General features: G+C 41.9%; 1 protein-coding gene across 1 annotated transcript; it reads left to right on the plus strand.

Moving 5' to 3' along the window:
* Window positions 1-6157: 6157 nt before the first annotated feature.
* On the plus strand, window positions 6158-14296 carry LOC308376895 (carbohydrate sulfotransferase 11-like; the record flags this gene model as incomplete). Its single annotated transcript, XM_080853387.1, has 3 exons — window positions 6158-6251; window positions 12006-12088; window positions 13451-14296. 3 exons carry the CDS (start codon window positions 6158-6160, stop codon window positions 14294-14296), a joined length of 1023 nt encoding a protein of 340 aa, XP_080709513.1.
* Window positions 14297-14312: the final 16 nt, after the last annotated feature.

The following is a 14312-nucleotide window of genomic DNA, read 5'->3' on the forward strand; positions in this document are numbered from 1 at the left end:
CCCAGGGACGGATCGTCAAAGCAAAAAGCAATTTTGGTAATGGAAGCCTTTCAGTACATCATCAAACAAACAGAAACCTGTTCTAATACTGAATCAAGATGTTAAGACGGTAGCTATTGTCATGACTCAGTTTGAGAGTTTCACCGTGCAGGGACAGTAGTGAAGTAGTAAAGAGCCTCTCGCAATTATTATCACCATTTAATTAAAAAGTCATAGCAAGCAAAGCTATGTGATGGCTTCACTGGTAAATGAAAGAGTTGTAAACTGAAAGGTAGTTGCATGTGTTTAGAAGGACAGGGCAAATAGAGAGGAGAGAAAGGCAGCACCCGAGCCACAGCCAGCGAAGAAGATGGCGGACAGGGCTCCCAGCCCTCCTCCCAGGCCCACTCAGACACAGGATGAAAGAGACTCTGCTGGGGGTGGGTTCCATGCTTCCTTGTCCATCACACACTCACTGTCATTTACTTTCAGATCACAAATATAGTTCTTGCAACTTGTAGGTGTTTTTGTACAAAGCAGGCTATATAGTGTATGTGTGTCTGCGTATTTGTTTGCCTGTGTGAGTGTCAGTGTGTCTCTGTGTGCACATACTGTATGTTTTGGGAGCAGAGAGCCATAACAGATGCATTACTTTCCTACTTATTTGTCATTCATTTTCCACACAGTATGCTTAGTATTCTCCCACACTTATGCTACTGCTAAGTGAAAAGAACATGTTGATGCACTTGAGACAATGGACAGCTGCAATTTCTGTGAAGAGTAGTTAAAATCTCTTGTTTATATGTGGTAGAACTGTGTGGTAATGTTTGTAATAGCTTTTGTGGTCTTGCTGGATAGGTCTGTGTACGTTAGTGGATTACCGCCAGAGGAAGGGGGACGTGCCAGAGAAACAGACTGATGCAGCTGGGCCTCCTTTGATGGTGAGGAAGAAACAAAGTCGAGGTGCAGATGTGACACAGACTGATGTCTCACCAGAGCAGCCAGCCAAGGACCACGCTGAAGAGGAGTCTATTGGCTGCTCTCAGGAGGTAGATTTACATGCAGAGCCTGTGGTCAGAGAGCCAAGGCCAGAGGAGCATGAGCCAATCAGCCAGGCTGAGATAGCTGTAGGATGGGAGAAGCTCCATAGGCAGGCGGAGGAGCAGGAGAAGGTGGAGGTGTGTGAGGATGAGGAGAGCTCTGAGGAGCTGTCGAGCAGCAGGAGCAGCAGCAGTTGCAGGAGAAGCAGGAGCAGCAAGAGCACCAGGAGCAGTAGCAGCAGCCCAGAGCTGAGCGAGGGAGGAGACGATGTTAGTTCCAGCACCGATGAATCAGAAGAGGAGGAGGTAGGCCTTGCGGCTGGATGCTGATGTAAGAGCTAGAGATGTAAACGCTGATGGCAGTGATTGAGATATACAGGCAGCAGAATCAGAGCAGGGCAGAGGTGTTATGATAAGGTACTTTTTTGAAACCCATGATCCACCATGCCAGGAAATCTACCACCAAAACATATCATAAGATCATATATATCCTAGTCAACACAGTCAGTTCTATTCTTCTCGTGCAGCCAAACGTAGAAATGAATCAGGTAAAGCAACAGCAAAACAGGATCTCACTCATCTCAGTGTATACAAACTGCTGTCAGAACAATATTTACATGCTCACGGACAACACATGCAGTATGTATTATATGTGAATGTGAATCGTTTTTAAAACGTGTTCTTGATAGACAAGGAGCTTATCTTTCTTTATTGTGTCTAAAGACATGGCCCCTTGGGCATCTTTTGTGCTCATGAGAAAAAAATGAACTGATAGAATGACAGACATTTAACTATGATGAGTGTTCTAAGAATCTGCTTTGGTAAACAACCTAATTATATCAACAATAGATATGATTGGACATTCAACTGCTGTAGTTTTACTGCTTTGTGATTTAGCATGTTGTGTAACGGCTTTGTGGTAGGAAATCAGCATTCCCGTAAATCCACTTTAAGAAGGGTGTCATAAACAGATACAAATAATTATAGAACCATCCATCATATTAAATCATACTATTCAAAAAAGAAAATGTGTTTCATCACTTTCATTGTTTTGGACATGTTTTTTTATTTGAATATTCAAATGCAGCAAATGGTACCGTATATTATGTGACTAACCTCATTATCATTTCTTTGTCTCATCATGTCTCGAAGTTTACACTGGTTCGCCCAGTGTCCATGACAGAAGTTTCCAGAACCTCTCATCACCTTCCCAATGTTAGGAATGGTAAGTCCCACTACACTCACTTGAAATGTGCAGTACAACGAATGCCGAAAGGCAAACGGATTATGTTTGTTAGGATAACCCATCACCTGTGATATTATTCTTATAACTATAATATGAAGCAACATAGTTCAAATAAATGCTATAATTTCCATTCCAATGTTTAGTACAATAAAAGTGAGGTTTGTTGTGTAAGGGGTGGGTTTGTATTGCAGAGAGTTTGACTAAAATGTCTCTACTGAAGGCTCTACTAAATTTGGTTGGTTACTTGACATTCATCCTCTACAAAATAATGTTGTAATCTCAGTCCAGTAACATGTATGTCTTCACACTCATTTGCAGGCCGTTGGATATTACCACATACAGATATCAGGTATATCGTTATATACCACATATATCGTTATTTTTTAAATATATACTATTTAAAGAAAATTATGAATAGAACATTTGAAAGTGAAACGTCTTCACAGTTTTAAAGTAAATAGTTTTTAGCCCCCAAAAACAGGCTTCAAACGAACCTCTACCACCAAATCCCCCTCAAGCCAAGAAGAAGCAGCCTGATGAGAGTGCTAAGAACTGGATCGACCATGAGCTTCTTCGGTATGAGAGGGAGAGAGAGGGCAATTTCTAACATAATTTAACATTATTCCATCGAGTCACATTGAGTCACATTGAGTGGCAGATTTAAAGTTCATCGCCTGGCCCTGATGAAATCTCTAAAACTCATCTGTGTTCCTTAGAATTACATATTTTTTCACCAAATCAATCCCTTTGTAGCCTTAAAATAGCCTGCAACTCTACACGTTTGCCTCATTTAGTATTTGAGGAGCTATGAATATGCAAATAAGCCTTGTCTGCATCTCTTCTGATAGCTCTTGTTTGGACGAAGCCTTGTGCCAATGATATATAGGGCCCCACCCTGCAAGTTCACAGGTTTGGTTCCTTTGGTATGTGACGTATGGAAACTAGGCTGCCTGATTCCATGTGTTTGAGACTAATACACTGCACACTCATTGATACACTGCAGTTCCAAGGTGGAAATACTCAGTCATGGTGTTAAGACTGTTTGATTCCGTCATGATATGTCGTGTATCATATATAAAAACACCATATGGACATGTTAACAAGGTTAAAAACGTAGTATGACAGTGAAAATGTTTGTATGAGAGTGGTGTTGGAAATACACAAACTTGCTTTTCTCCTTGTTCTTCACCAGACAGATGAGCCTACAAAGGGTGCGGAGAGAGAGGCAGTATCAGGTCCAGGAGAAGAGGGCAGCCCTTGAGCAAAAAAGGCTTCAGCAGCTGGTTAGGCAGCCATACCATGCCTTCTGTGGGAATATCAATACAGGACCCGATGGTAAATATTGCAAATCTCATGCACACACAGGCGCATATGTTATTATTTAGCATTCATAAAATAATTCTCAATCACCAATTCAATATATAATAAAGTAATCTTCAGATATTAAAAATGTATTAATAGCATTCATTCTGATGTTTTGCATTTTACTGTTCTAATCTCTGTTACATTCCTAGGATCGGAATGGTCTCATTTTAGTAGTCAGCAGGGGCCTGGTGCAGTTCGCCAGCCGCCCTGTGATCAGGACCAGGGCCTTCCAGGCCGACGTGGAGCTACGCCGGTTCAGCTTACCCAGAGGGCTCCCACTCATAGTCAGAGCTTAGAGACCTATCAGCCATACAGGTTTGATTTAGAGTGGAATCCATCGTGTTCACTGGTGGTTTAAGTATTGATACGCACTGATGTTCTCTCCAGTCGAGGCTGTTCTGCTCTGTTCTTTACTGGGCTTTAAAAGTGTCATGTTTTGTTGTTTATTGACTTATTGTTATGATATGTACAGACTGTGTGTGTGTGTGTGTGTGTGTGTGTGTGTGTGTGTGTGTTTGTGTTTGTGTGTGAGAGTGTGTATGTGTGTGTGTGTGTGTGTGTGCGTGCGTGCGTGCGTGGTGCGTGCGTGCGTGCGTGCGTGCGTGCGTGCGTGCGTGCGTGCGTGCGTGCGTGCGTGCGTGCGTGCGTGCGTGGTCATGTCTCTGATCAGACTCAAGATGCCTGTTGTCTCTCAGAGATGTGACTGTTCCAGTAGGCGGGCGCAGCACTCACAAAGCCAGAACAGAATTCTACCCCTCAGACCTCACTCCGCATCCATTCCCAGTAAAGGGTGAGTTTGTAATATGTAATAAGCAGTAAGCATACATGACCACAGACTGCTAAATTGTCTTTAACAGTAAAACAACAGTACATATATGCATAACATGAATAATAAATGAAAGCTTAACATCGGAATGTGTTTTCCATTTGGATGACTCTCAGTAAAGCTTTTTGTTCTTTCAATTTTTTCAGGCGTTTTGTGTTGACTGACTCTCTCAATGTCCCGGTCAGCCGCCCACCTTCCCAGCTAGAGGAGAGATTGCTGAGGGATCGTTTCCCTAAGCATTACAGAGAACTGTCAGCCAAGGGAATATTACCCAGTCCCCGTTCCTCCATGTTCTAGGAGAGTGTAAGGAGAGATTGTCTGCTACATAAATAAGTTACAGCACACTTATTTATGTAGCAGTAAATGTAGGTTTAGTATATGTAACAGTTGCTAGATGGCATTGCACAGAAACAGCACTACCCACCTACCTTAAAAAGTCTGATTGCAATGTCGAATGGTGCCACTACTCCCAATCGTTCTGGGAATGTCATTACCATCACCACCCTAACAAATAACTTATTTTTAAAACTTTGCTTAAGATTGTTAAAGCACATAAACATATATTTTCTATTCCATTCAGTATCTTGTCTTGAGTGCAAACTTGCTTTTCTTCTGGATTCTGATGTCTTGTGTTATCTTATCCTGAATAAAAAATATAGATAGGTAGGATAGGTAGGAAGATAGGGACAGAGTTGAGGAGTTGTCACAACCTCTTGAGAAAACTCACACACAGCCCCTCCTTTCCATAACTCTTGGATGAACTTACCTGCCACTTCATTGAAAAGTGAAGCCTTACAGCAATGGTATAGACATGACTGGGCCTTGAATCCATAAGTTGTTGTTTTCAAAGGAATGCCGTTTTATAGTGCATGTGTCGTATAGCCTAATAAAGATACATTTAATGTGACAGAGTCGTGTTTTTTGTTGTCTTCAGAGTTACTTTCTTTTGTGTTACAAAATTATTGTAGTCAATATTTCGCGTTTTAGAAAACAATGCCGCCAGATGTCGCTACAAAAAGGCAGGTCTACGCTCTCACGGACTAGATAGACATTTCTGTTTCCGCTATTTTCAGTGTGATAGCCGGCATCTAATTATTTGTGTTGTCAGTTCTGCTCTTGAACATATTATTACGCAAGGCTGCTATTAAACCTATGTTAAGTTATTATCATTCACTGTCCTTTATATCTTGTAACATTTAAGCATAACCTGATTTAGCTTTTGAGGGGGTCATGGCAACTTAATCTAGGGAGAGCCCTTGGCTGTGGCTCTGACTAGCAGGGGGGACTGACGTCATGGTTTAAACTTTGAAACGGTGCCCTCCATGTTTTGGGGAAGTCACATTTTGACAGCGGAAGACAACTAATAAGAATGATGAGAGGCGGCAACATTTAGCAATATTTTAACTGTCAAACTGATTTTACACAGACCAAGACGAATTGTAGGCTATTGCACGAATACAGCCTATTAACAATTCCTCCTCAGCACCGGTTACATTCATCGAGAATGTATGTTGTTGGATACAACTTAACTTTTTCCCTTTGAGAATAGGCTTTTTTACTGATGAACAGTAAGTTTAGTTGGAGTCACCAAGAAACTACTTTTCTACATGGAGATTTCGTCCGTGAGTCAGCGTCGGACTGATTGCTTCGCATGAGGCACTTTTGGACCACGGCTGGGCTCATTCCGTTCGGAGAATAAGGATGAGAAAGACCAAAGCGGGACGACTTTTTCTGGCAACGTGCCTGGGTTCCTTTTTCTTTCTTATATTGTATTTCCAGAACAGTTCTAGATCTGGTAAGTAAGGCTATGTTTCGTATGTAGTTTTAATCTTTTTAAACAAAGCATCTGTTTAGCTGTTGTCTTTGTCTGTTCTACCATGTATCATCCTGATTTCCAAACGTAATAGGCCTATTAACTCCAAAGACTAACTACAGCTAGTGTGTACAATTTGGCTCATTGGCTATGATGAGCATACAGTAGCCAGAAGCGACCTGCACTAAGTGAAAAAAAACTGGCCCCCATAAAAATGTCAACCCCACATTTGGAAAAAGTGTCGCCACGCTAATGTGTCAGTCAAATGGCATGGTATGTGGGTGTAACGTAAGAAGAAGATGTCAGCTTTTGACCCATGTTTCCGTCATAGATAATGTTTTTGTTTTTCCTACTGTTGGGGAAGTTGGTCAAGATTATTCAGAATCTTGTAAGGCAGACAATTCGCCTTTTTTCAAGGATCTGGGCCAAATGTCTATTAACAGTTGTAAAACGGGGCATCCTTAATGTCAGTGATTGATGGTAATTTAATCAGGATGGGTGAAACTTCAGAGTGTAAGCCTATTGTATCGGCCTATGAGGCCATACCAAGAGCTCATGAGGTGAATTGTCATCCTGCTAATGTAAAATAGCCTAATTAGTGAAGAGTATGAAAAATGATTTGTTGCTCAAGTGAGATGTTTTAAGAAGTGTGACTATACTGTCTGGGCATGTTGGATGGATGTGTTTTATGGAACAGACTGGGTTTAGGACCACAAAACACAAACAAATCAGACAACTAAGCATTCATTCTGAAAACTAGGCTTTGATAACGTACATAAGATTACAGGCGCTGTCACTTCACATTGACTATTAAGGTTTATCGTAAATCGTTTTGGTTTGTTACTAGTGAGTGCAACTCACCCTGATTGGGCCCCTGGCCTTCAAAAGTGAAAACCCTTGGGGAGTTTTTCTAACCATGCATCCTAGACTGACATGGGCACTTTTCTTTCAGTCAAAATGGAATCAGAAAGATTTGTCAAAGATGCCATCAGTCAATAGTTTTATGACGTAAACCATATTTCTTTTCACCCCATCTATAGCTTTATTTTATTCTTTCTTTGTCTTTCTTTCTCTTCCCCTTTCTTTCACATGACTACTGCTCACTCATGAAACCACAAAGCTTCCTCCACTGCTTCCCCCTGATGAGTTTACAAATGAGTTTGCAAATGAATAGATATGCATGTCTGCACAGATTGCCTGAATGAATATGATCACACATTGCCCTCATGTTGATGGTATTTACATAATTACCTATTTGGAAGCAGTCACCTAGCCTAGTTGTGTCTCTTCCTGTGGAAAATAAACGGCGGAAGAGTGAACACAATACAGCCATAACGTTCTTATTAGCAAGGCATGATGGGAGAACTCAGGACCATAACACCCAAGTTGGTAAATGGTTCCAACAGATCTTAGGAGCAAAGAGATCTGCATCCACAGAAGAGCTTCCTAAGGGACTACCAAGATACTGCATAGAACCCCTCAAACTCCCATGCCCTCTTCTAGAGCACCTGAGATAGAGAATAACATGATTATACTCATGAGAGTGCACAGTATAGCTCTTTGCTTTTATGCATGTTGTCCACAGTACACCATGAGTGTTGTTCATGGAAATACGTAGTGTGTATGGCAGGACAGTGAGTGGTGAGAATGGAGATAGGCTCTGTAGCTTCAGCCACAGACTTGTTTCCTGGAAACATGCAAAGTCTGCATCCAAAACCTATTCGTACAATTAACATGGAAGTAGATGACATTGCTGATGATTTATGAATTGTTGAACTGAGATGATTTTCTGATCACTCACAGCTCAGTGAGTGAGTGGGTAACCCTTTCAGTTTAGAACTTAGCACATGGCTTAATTTGACTAAAACAACTAAACATGTCCACGGACACAAGGTCTGTTTGAAGTTCCAACTACATTAGAAGTGGATATCTATATAAGTTCCAACTACATTAGAAGTGGATATCTATATAAGTTCCAACTACATTAGAAGTGAATATCTATATACTGTAAGTTCCAACTACATTAGAAGTGAATATCTATATAAGTTCCAACTACATTAGTAGTGGATATCTACTGTATATAAGTTCCAACTACATTAGAAGTGAATATCTATATAAGTTCCAACTACATTAGAAGTGAATATCTATATAAGTTCCAACTACATTAGAAGTGCATATCTATTTCACCTGAAGCATCATTTCATTTTTTTCTTGTCATATGCTCTACTCTGTCATTTCCCATTTCTCTTCAGTTCACCCCCTTAAGAGGCTGATATATAATATTACAGGCCCTCGTGCTTGACAAGAGAGATCTTGCACAATTCCCCCGAAGGAGCCATTGATGGACAAAGCCAGAAGTAAAAATCAGTCGGTATTACTATGTCAGTCAGCACTTTGCAATTTTTGCATGACTTGCAGCATAGCAGCCTGATGTGGGTGATGCCTTATCTCTGCTGAGGCCTCTTCATCTTAAATGTCACTGACGTGTTTGCTCAGAGGGTTTATGAACCCCGTATAAGGAGAGGATGAAAGATAAGATCTACAGAGTGTCTCAGCTCTTATTCACTTAGAAGAAATATGGCATGCCTTCACATCACAGGTTAGATTGCCTGATCTTAAACATCCTCAACACAGTCCCAGACCCATTATCCCACACTGGACATATCATATTTGAGCACTTATTATAACTAATGGATTTGAGATGGGGGGTGACTCTTAACTGCGGTCAGTGGCAGTAATCCTGTTCAGGGCTCCAGCAGGCTTCCTTTGTCCAGGCCACTTTGTCTCAGCTGACTTTAAAAGGCTGTGCTCATCGTGCATACTAAGGCTGTGCTCATCGTGCATACTAAGGCTGTGCTCTTTGTGCATACTAAGGCTGTGCTCATCGTGCAAACTAATTGAGTTATCTGGGCAACTCGTTGTGAGTTACAATGACTGAATATTTCAGGGACTTACCTGGGAAGTTCCAGATTTGTGAAGCCACCTATGGGGTGTATGTCATTTCCTCTACGATACAACTGTTGTTCACAGCTGTATTGAAAATCAAGGTCATACACCACACAGACAATATCATTTGGTCTGAATTATAATGAAATAATGTTTTAAGACTTTAAGTCTGACTTCCATGCTCAGTTCAGTTAGTTATGGTTCAGTTAGTAAAGCATAGTAGTTCTGTCATCAGTATTAAAAAATAATATGATTATTAGCAGTGACAAGTAAGTGTCTTTTCCCCACTTCCTTTTAATTTTATCAGATAAGATAAATATTTGTCAGCACATTTAGGCCTTGTTTACTGAGCAAGGTTTTTCTGCGTTGTTCTAATGGATGATAACCCTGATGATTTCATAAGCAACTATCCCTAATTGCATCCTCTATTGACCTGGTATTTGTGAATGGGTTTTTCTGATTGTGTTCATCTGATACAGCTTTTTCACGATTATTTGAATGTATTACATGTTTTATTGGATTTAATGTATGTCAACTAATTCTAGACTGAGTTAAAAATAATACATACTAAATAATGCAATGTCAGACATAAATGTAAAAACTGTTTTGTTAGCTTATTTGATCACAAGTACAGGTTTCCTAAGGTCAGCATGGTCCCAGTGAACCCTTTTTGGTTCAAGAAAGATTGTTAATAACTATAACATGCCTCTAAATTGTTAGCTCTAATTCATAACGAAGCTATAACCAAGGTTTTAATGCGTCTGCATAACTGTTTCTCATTGAACTATTCATGCCACAGATTGCATCAGCATTCAGTTTCAGTATCAAGTGAACAAACAAAATGTTTCTTCTGTAAGCTTTCATCAAGATCAGAAGCCTCAATTTACCATACTTTTGTGTCCTCTCAGTGGGTTGTTGGTCTCCCTGGATTTGCCAGGGTGGTACAACACAGTCGTCTTAAAACAACAAAGCTATCCGTGACCATTTTTCCAGTGTTGGATAAACTGTTGAACAAAATGCAATTGGATTCTCTCTGGGGCAGGGTGATTCTCTGCAAATATTCTGATATTGACTAATAATTGTCTGTTAACCTAATGTTGCTCATGTCATCTATGTGTGTGGTTGTCTGCAATCCCTAAGGAATGCTTCCACACCCAGTCACAGTTTAGTCTACATGCTTTGGCCCTGTCTAGCCTTCAGTTAGGATTCAGACATTGTGTACCTGGCACAACATAAGTTCAAATGCCAATCTCATATATTCAAGACCGGTACCTGCTCTCATCACTGATAGATAGGGTGTTTACCTGGCATCATTGCATGATCACTGTGTGTGGGTATTTCTACACAGTCTTGTGCAAGGCTTTTCAGGTCCCAGAGACCTTTGCTGAACTAGCATTGTCTGCAGTCCTGTAGATTCTGAATCTGAAACCACGGATGGCAGGTTATAATATAAACATTTGAGACATGATGGAAGTAATTAAGAAAACAGTTTACATTTACCAATGCATAGTCTCGAGGGGCCAGACGTAACTTGGCAGTTCATGAACAGAGTTCACAGTCTGGAGAAACTGTGTCTCATCTCAACTAAAGGAACTTGGTTTATCTGTCAAGAAGTAGTATTCTCTTATCTATATTCTTGCTGGATCTGTGAATTTGTTAGAAGTAGTGACGATGAAGAAGCAGCTCATAAATTGGGTCAGCAAGCTATTGACTGGAACAATGGAAAACTGACCAAAACTTGAATAGCTCTTACAAAGGTTGTCAGGACCAGAATAGACATGTATCTGCCTGTGAGATATCTATTGCCAGGTTGTTTTAGTTTTCTTGGCAATGTATTCATGTTAGCTAAACATCTGCTCCACAGTCAAAATGTAGCATCTCCGTGTCATCTCTGTGTTAGTGATGCAGTGCTACAGTATATAAACAGCTGTGAATCTTAGCTATACGGCTCCAGGTCCACCCCTTCATATGTGCACATAAAGGGCAGTGAGTGCATTCCACCCCCTCCCCCCACCCCTTTTCTCTCCCCTGCTCCGCTTGTTGACTACGTCACAGACCTTCTGCTCCGTTAAGCCCCTCCACCACGCACCTCCTCACCTTGGTCGCCATCTCTGTCATTGTCTTTCTATTTTGGGTGGAGTGACTCCTCTCACACTGGTGGCACACATGCTTAACCAATCATGTGCTCCACACCAGCCCAAGCTCCAGCACAGGCATGCATCTGGCCTGAAGGGGTGGAGGGCGGGAGGACAGGAGGATGGGAGGGGAGAGGAGGGGAGAAGACTTGGGCTGCTGAAGGGAACAAAGTGTTCCTATAGAGAATGTAAATCTGAGGGAGGGATTTTATGGCTGATCACCAAGGTGACAGAGTCAAGAAAGTCAGTAATTGGTGGAATAATATAGACCCCACTGACCTCCATATGTTTCCCATTAAATAGTAATGCAAAATACTCTAGTCTTTTATGAGTTAATAACTATGTCATCCAAGTTGCAAGCCCACAACTGGGCTATCTGTTCCCACTGGAGTATATTGTATTTTCTTTTGCAGAGTATGAAAAATGGTGAAGAATTTGATCTCAACTAAATTGCATTGTGCACTGTACAGGGTGCTTGGAGCTTGATTTGTTACTCTTGAAAATGAATATATAATGCTGCTGCTGAAATCCAGACACACATAAAGTAAAGAGCCAATTAGGGTTGTAGACTTGGTCCACTCGTCTGCATGTTTCTGACCATTCTTTCTTTTGTGTGTTTCTTACCTGGCCTGTATGCATTTGTCTGTGCTGGTAGAGGTTGCTCTTGGTGGGGCAAGGAGGAACTTCACAGGAAAATCCCGGAGAAGCCCTCTACAGACGTTGCTCAACAATGATCAGGTAACATAACGAACGTTCATTCATAACAGCATTTTACATCCCTTAAACTAAACTTCTTAAAAATGAGCATTTTGCCATCAGTAGTACTAAATATTGATGTTATAAAGCGCAGTGAAATGTATAATGGATGAATGCGCTGTGAAATGTTTGATCTGTAGAAGTGTGTTTGGGGCTGTGGGTTCAGTCTGGTTCATAGAGTGGCCCGTGGGGTATGCCAGCATGCCTTGATGGTAGTTGTGTGTGTGAGGGGGGGTTTGGCAGTTCAAGGGAGGGGGAAAAACTGAAATTACTAAGAAAACAAAACTCCTCCTTCCACATCCTCCCCCCCATCGCCAAACACACACACACACACACACCTACACACCTGGTATGCCTCAGGAATCCAGGACATATTGATTGATCTAATGTTTAAAACAATACCTAACCAACCAACCTCTACTCTTGACTGAGCAAATTCTCCATGCAGTTAAATAAAGAGAGCATTTGGTGACTACTGTAAGATCTTTAGAATAATGCTGGCTACATTCATTAAAATGGCCTTAGATAAAGAGAGCATTTGGTGACTTCTGTAAGATCTCTAGAATAATGCTGGCTACATTCATTAAAATGGCCTTAGATAAAGAGAGCATTTGGTGACTACTGTAAGATCTCTAGAATAATGCTGGCTACATTCATTAAAATGGCCTTAGATAAAGAGAGCATTTGGTGACTACTGTAAGATCTCTAGAATAATGCTGGCTACATTCATTAAAAGGGCCTTAGATAAAGAGAGCATTTGGTTACTACTTTAAGATCTCTAGAAAAATGCTGGCTACATTCAGTTAAACGACCTACATTCATTACAATGGTGCAAAGAAACATGGGTAATCACACAAATACCACTGAAAGGGTGATCAGTTCTAGCACATTATCACATTACTGATTAGGAGTATCTCTTGACTTGGAAGGTACAATTATTCAGTTCCTCACCCTCTGCTTGAGGATTGAGGATTCAATGAATGTTTGTAAATTGTAATCATTCTTGTTTTAAGTTGTTTCAGTGGAAGAAGTAAAAGCAATGATTTTACAGACTGCCCGATCTGTGAGTTAAATATTGTTTGTTATATTGTTATATGTCTTGCTTGTGGATGGACCCTTGAGCTTCATTGCTGTCAACTAAGTGTTTTGTCAAAGGCTAATGGTATGTTTAACTGCGTATCCAGAATTTTAACAGTATCAATATCTCCACCTTAATGTAAAACTTGAACGAAATCTGTGGGAAATGTCTTGTCAACACTGTTCTCGTCATTTTCACCCCTAAAAACTGCCTCCACTTGTTTGATCCTCTGTGTCATTCATCTAATTTACCCCTGCTGTCTGCAGCTGGAACAGTCTGCTGTGCAGGCTTCCCTGCTGGGCCGCCGTGAGATGCTGGAGGAGGTCTGTCGCTCTCATACCCGCAAGAGGCGCGTGCTCACCCCAGAGGACCTGCGCCACCTGGTGGTTGACGACGAGCATGGCCTGCTGTACTGCTACGTGCCCAAGGTGGCCTGCACCAACTGGAAGCGCGTGCTCATGGTCCTGACAGGCAAGGGACGCTACCACGAGCCGCTGGCCATCCCGGCCAACGAGGCGCACGTGCCCGGCAACCTGCGCACGCTGTCTGAGTTCTCCGCCGCGGAGATCAACCGCCGCCTGCGCAGCTACCTGAAGTTCATCTTTGTGCGAGAGCCCTTTGAGCGATTGGTGTCAGCCTACCGCAACAAGTTCACGCGCAGCTACAACACGGCCTTCCACAAACGCTACGGCACCAAGATCATACGCCGTCATAGGCTTGACCCCAAGCGCGGGTCTTTGGAGCGTGGGGACGACGTCTCCTTTGAGGAATTTGTATACTACCTGGTGGACCCACGGACACAGCAGAAGGAGCCCTTTAATGAGCACTGGGAGCGGGTGCACTCGCTCTGCCACCCATGCCTCATCCACTATGACATTGTGGGAAAATATGAGACACTGGCTCAGGACTCTCGCTATGTGCTCAAACTGGCTGGGGTGGACTCTGAGGTACACTTCCCCACCACAGCTAAGACCACCCGCACCACGGGGGACATGGCTGCCAAGTTCTTTCGGGATATAAGTCCCTTCTACCAGAGGAAACTCTTCAACCTCTACAGGATGGACTTCTTGCTTTTCAACTACTCCACACCAGCTTACTTGAAGTTAATGTGAGGAAAGGTACATTTTC

The sequence above is a fragment of the Sprattus sprattus genome (genome assembly GCF_963457725.1).
Source record: "Sprattus sprattus genome assembly, chromosome: 16".
NCBI lineage: Eukaryota > Metazoa > Chordata > Actinopteri > Clupeiformes > Clupeidae > Sprattus > Sprattus sprattus.